Source organism: Lepidochelys kempii, chromosome 7 (assembly GCF_965140285.1).
Source record: "Lepidochelys kempii isolate rLepKem1 chromosome 7, rLepKem1.hap1, whole genome shotgun sequence".
Lineage (NCBI taxonomy): Eukaryota > Metazoa > Chordata > Testudines > Cheloniidae > Lepidochelys > Lepidochelys kempii.
In genome coordinates this window covers 88,690,196-88,696,195 of record NC_136386.1, presented here as the reverse complement: position 1 = coordinate 88,696,195, position 6,000 = coordinate 88,690,196, and the positions used below count along the sequence as shown (strand labels likewise).

At 37.5% G+C, this 6,000-nt stretch overlaps 1 protein-coding gene across 5 annotated transcripts in view; it reads right to left on the bottom strand.

The window, feature by feature from the left end:
- Positions 1-3,254: 3,254 nt before the first annotated feature.
- PCDH15 (protocadherin related 15) overlaps positions 3,255-6,000 on the bottom strand; it is a 1,335,873-nt gene continuing 1,333,127 nt past the window's right edge. For all 5 annotated transcript variants that reach the window (XM_073353680.2, XM_073353679.2, XM_073353690.2 and 2 more), the window contains one exon: positions 3,255-4,041. In XM_073353680.2, coding sequence (XP_073209781.1) covers positions 3,490-4,041 — 552 coding nt within the window. In that variant the 3' untranslated portion in view covers positions 3,255-3,489. The remainder of the gene's footprint in view (positions 4,042-6,000) is intronic.

Sequence of the window (6,000 nt, the reverse complement as noted above, 5' to 3'; positions counted from 1 at the left end):
TAAGAAAAAAAAATCCACTGCAGCTATTTTTTGTTTGACAGTTTATGCTGCATTTTACATTTCCAAGGACAACGTTTGTCTTTCAGAATATTTTGTCTTAAATAGGGACAGCTGAAATCTCAGGTTGAAAATGATGCCATCTTTCTCAAGTACAACAGAAGTTGCAGAACATAGACTTTCCTTACATGATAAGAGTTTGTAAAGCAGGTATAAGAGAAACCTCCTGGAAAATAATGTGCATCTGTGAGGGGGGAATACAAAACAGCAGCAGCTCCGCATTTACTAGCACAGCTAAAGTATAAGTTGATAAATATACACAACTTTCTAATGAATCTTTACGCCATCAATATGGAATCACATTTTGTGCTACTGCATTTTATCTTACAGCATGGCATGTTTTAGCATGGAAGCGGATGTTGATTCAGCATACTGTTCTATAGTTGCCATATTACTCTCTTAACTAAATGCAGCTTGATCCTATTCCCTAAAAAAATAAGTGTGTGGCATGACAAGACATGGGTCATAGTGAACATTTTTTCTGTTTCTAATATAACATTGGGAAAAATATTTTTCTTCATAGTGATAAAGGCCCCCCTTCCAAGCATTAGTTCATGAATAGGGAGGGTGACACCTTTCTGCTGCATGTTTTAGGTTGTACAGATATTGCAATAAAATGATAGAGTACTTTTGAATTATGAAGAAAAAAGTGGGTGCCAATATTTCATATAATAAATTTTAGAAGCAATAAATTTATTATAACTTTTTGACCCAATACAAATTTCCTGTGTTCCCAAACCCTTTGCCCTTGACAGATTCTTTCCTGCACATTAGGTTCAAAAAGATTCACTATTCATTTGCGTCAGTATGATTCATTTGTCTTTACCACAGCTTTATGTTCTAGTGAGGTGGGGAATCCTTACTGTATTATTTAACCCAATGGCAAACTCTAGTTGAATCTCCATCCCTACTTAATTACCTTGTATGCCTATTTCTCTCATTCAGGCTTCTGGGTCATCCCTATTTTAATTTAGGTGAATATAGCCCTAGGATAACAATTATTGATGTAGCATAAAAACTGAAGATAAACTGTATCAAGTAGAAAACAAATTTAACAAGAAAAGATGAAAGAATGACTAGAGAAAATTGAAATGAACTAAGTTATAAAAGAAAATGAATGAACTAAGGGCAGGTAAATTGAAACAAGAGCATCCCTCCTTTGCAATTTTTATTATATTTCATCTTCTATTCCACTCTTCTAATATACCTACACTTCTGTAAGGCATTTGACTTATCACACAACATTTTGATTAAAAAACTAGAACAAGATAAAATTAACATGGCACACATTAAATGGATTAAAAACAGACTGATAGGTCTCAATGTAATTGTAAACGGGCAAGCATAATTGAGTGGGTATGTTTCCAGTGAGGTCTCACAGGGATTGGTTCCTGGCCCTACACTATTTAACATTTTTATCAATGACATGGGAAAAAAGAGAATCGTCATTGATTACATCTGCAGATTACACAAAAATTGAGAGAGTGGAAAAGAATGAAGAGTGATTCAGAGAAATTTGGATTGCTTGATAAACTTGGTGCATGCAAACAATTTTCATTTTAATATAGCTAAATGTAAATGAATATATCTAAGAACAAAGAACATAGGCCACACTTACAGGATGGGGGACTCTATCCTGGGAAACAGTGACTCTGAAAATAGTTTGGGGGTCATGCTCGATAATTAGCAGAACATGAACTCCTAGTGTGACACTGTGGCCAAAAGAGCTAATGCTGACATACACATGTAATAATGGCCATACTGGGTCAGACCAATGGACCAGCTAGTCCAGTATCCTGTCTTCCAATAGCTGCCAATGCTAGATGCGTCAGAAGGAGTGAACAAAACAGGGCAATTTCTGAGTGATCCATCCCTTGTTGTGCAGTCCCAGCATCTAGCAGTCAGAGGCTTAGGGACACCAGAGCATGAGATTGCATCCCTGACCATCTTGGCTAACAGCCATTGATGGACCTATCCTCCATACACCAATCTAATTCTTTTTTTTAAACCCAGTTATGGTTTTGGCCTTCACAACATTCCCTGGCAATGAGTTCCACACGTTGACTATATGGTGTATGAAGTACTTCCTTCAGTTTGTTATAAACCTGATGCCTATTAATTTAATTGGGTGACCCCTGTTTCTTGTGAAATGTGAAGGAGTAAATAATGCTTCCTTATCACTTTCTCCACACCATTCTGAGATGCATAAATAGGGAAATCTCAAGTAGGAGGAGACAGGTTATTTCACCTCCATATTTGGCATAGGTGCAACTGCTGCTGGCATAGTATGTCCAGTTCTGGTGTTTACAATTCAAGCAGGATGTTTATAAATTGGAGAGGGTTCAGAGAAGAGCCATGAGAAAGATTAAACGCTTAGAAAACATGCCTTATAGTGATAGATGCAAAAATCTCAATCTATTTAATTTAACAAAGAGAAGGTTAAAGGGTAACTTGATTATAGTCTGTATATATCTACATGGGAAATAAATATTTTATAGTGGGTTCTTCAACCTAGTAGAGAAATATATGACAATCCAATGCTTGGAAGCTGAAGCTAGACAAATTCAGACTGGAAATAAGGCATAAATTAGTAAAAGTCAGAGTAAATCACAACTGGAACAATTTACCAAGGGTCATGCTGGATTCTCTATCACTGACAATTTTAAATTCAAGATTGGATGTTTTTTCTAAAAGATATTCTCTAGGAATTATTTTGGGAATGTTCTAGGCCTGTGTTATACAGGAGGACAGACCAAATGATCACATGTCCCTTCTGGCATTGGAATCTATTAACCTTCCATATAATAATGTTGATCTGTTATATAGCCAATATATTTAGAGATACAGTAGACCTGATTTTAGTCTCACATCTGCTTTATGGCTTCATAATTCTATTGGGCTAGATCCTTAAGTAGTGTAACTTGGCAGAGCTCCATGGACTTCAATATTGCTGTGGCAATGTACATCAAGTGAGGATCTGGTCCACTGACTTCAATGGTTTTATTTCTGATTTATTATAGTGTGAGATGCGGATCAAACCCTCAATCATAAAAATGCAATTTTCAAATCTAAACAGTCTAACCACACATACTATACAGTGAAATAAGCTAGGCAAGTATAGAACTTTTTGAAAAGTCGACAAAATTTTTTGTGCATTTAGTAATTCACTGTTTATTAAACAATAAATCAAGATCCAACAAAAAAAGGTATTTTTTAACTGAGTATTGTTTAGTGAACTGAGAGCCTGTCAAAAGTGTTGCTGGGAGAACAATTAATTGATACAAATGTGAGCGCAAAGTCTCTCTTAACTTTAAAGCATGTCATTCAAAGTATACAATTTATGTGCATGATACAAATTCCATACATTTTCCTCAGTGACATTAGAAAGCATAGTTTATTATAAACTGAAGTAAAAATTAAAATTAAAAAAAGTCACAGTTTTGTCATTGGTATGTGAAGGTTATTCCAAGGGCCCATCCAGAGCTCCTCTTCATCTGAGTGTGTGTGATCGCTGTGTGATTCCAAGGGCTCTCTGACATCCTCATTATCAACAACAGACTCTTGCTCTTCTGTGCTTTTCATTTTGTTGCCCCCAGACTTTGTTGCTATGTTGTCAGCCCCTCTAGCAGTGGAGGCAAAGGAGACACTAGATGGTTTTGTGTTCAGTTTGTCACTAGAAGATGCCCCTTTTGACAATGTGTTCAATGGGACATTCTCCTCATGTGTCACTGCTAGCTTGTCCAATTTCTTGAAGTGTTTCCCCAATCTAACAGGGGATGTGACTTTTAAATTATTGGAGAGACAAATGCGACGGGTTCTCACAACTGACCCATTATGTGCAATATAGATGTTGCCATTTACATTGTTTTGAATATTGGGGTTGTTAAGACGATTCCTCTGGCATTCTGGAGCACTGTCTTCTCCAGTTGAGCTGGTCTCATATTCTGGATCAACTACTAACTTGATCCTTTTCTTTCTGGCCCACTGTTTGACAACAAAAGAGAGTTTATTAAATCTCAGCATAATTTATTACATTTTTTTCAGGTTTTATATTCTAGCTAGTGTTTCAGACAAATACCTAACATATTTTATTAAGTTATTTTATAACTTTTAATTTTAATTTGTACATTGATCATTTCCATTTAACTGTGCCTATTATTGCCAAATGCTGCAACATTAAACAATTTCCCCTACTCAATAGATGTAAAAGTACTGAGAAATCTGCATACCTGCTGTTCAACAAAATTTCAGCTAGATATCAGGTAAAGGTAGAAAAGTCTGACATATTTCTGAGAGAGTTTTCCAGAATTAGAAAACCATTATGATGTTTTTGCTAAATTCACATCCAGCTGTCATCAGACAGTCTGTGTGCCCATGAAAATCAAGTGATTCTTGGGAGACTTCGTGGCTTGACTGCACCGCACCTTAAGCAGGAGGGGTTTGTGTGTGTGGGGCGGGGAAGTGAAAGGGGGAAGGTGTTATCTGGCTTGGTAGGAAAAGGCGTATACCTCTTTAAGAGGTAGAGAACCATGGTGGGGCAGTCTGGGGACACAGATTCATCCCTCAAGGTGACCTGACTGGAAGGGAGGAGAGAGTATATAGGGATAAGCTGGGCAGGAAAAGCCCAGACCAAACGAGCAGCACCCACCCTTGGAATTGGCAAAATACCAGGTTTGGTCAGGATCCACTGTGGGCAGTGTGCTAGCTGCTCCTTTCTCCGGAGGGCTGGGAAGGAATTATTCCCTCACTGCCAGATTGGCCAAGGCAGAGTGGATTTTTTTTAAACCATACTCACAATGGGTTTGGGGGCATATAGTTGGGGTGAGCATGAAACTAAAGGTAGGCTATGATGTTGCAACTTATTATGTAAGTATGGGGTGGATACCCCTTAGGAAAGGGATAAAAGGGATACGGTAGTCAGATAAATGGATTGGTAAAGGATTTAAAGGAGGTGTTTGTTAAAGGAATGGAAATGAGGACGGATTCAGGGCGCCCATGACTGGCACAGCAGAGAGCCCCCTTTATAGCCCACCTTAATTGTCATTCAAGGGGGTGGGGGTAGATACTGAGGTCCTAGCTGCGGGTTGGCTGGGGACCAGAATGGAAAAAGTGGGAGGGTTGACAGAAGCCCCTCCAAATAAATATTGCAATGATCATGGATTTACCTGCATTTTACACTTTTGTCTGCCGGGTACTCTCAGACAGTTAATAATAAAGTTGCGGCCTAATTAAACCACATCCAGTGTCTCCTGTCCTTCTTCTGATATGGCTGGACAATGGAGAGTTTCCCTTCCAGAAACTTGCTTGACAAATGTGTTATGTAAATCATGTTATAGGTAAACCAAAATCATATTTCCACAAAGTAACAATAGATAGGAATATAAACCACAACATGATCATACCACTTTATAATAGAAATTGGAATTTATTCATGTAAAACTCTGCAGAAATGGTTGTTCTTGGTAACTGCTAGTGCTAAGTGGTAAATACTCTGAAAATCACTGGAAGTTTTCTTCGAGCATGTAAATATACTGACTACTACACTGTAATGTCAGCTCAGAGATAGCATTTGTCATTTCTATTTTACAATAAAGTAACAATGACAGTGGCATTTCAGGAACAAAATTGTCTTAATTTCTCAGGCAAAGGTAAAGTGTTGTTCATACTGATTAGAAAAGAATAACACCTTATTCCTTTATATAGGACCTGATGGACCAGTCCATTACACTGGTACAAAACTGGAGTAACTCCACTAAGATCAACAGAATTACACTGCTGAAAAAATGAAGTACACAGTGGTGCATCCGCCCTGCAGATTTTACACTACCTGCAATATTTTCCATAGTGATCACACAAGCTGAATTTCAGAGTTGTAATTTTGTTTTGATTGTGGTTTACATACAACCTGCTCACATTATTTTAATTTATACCATGAATCTCATT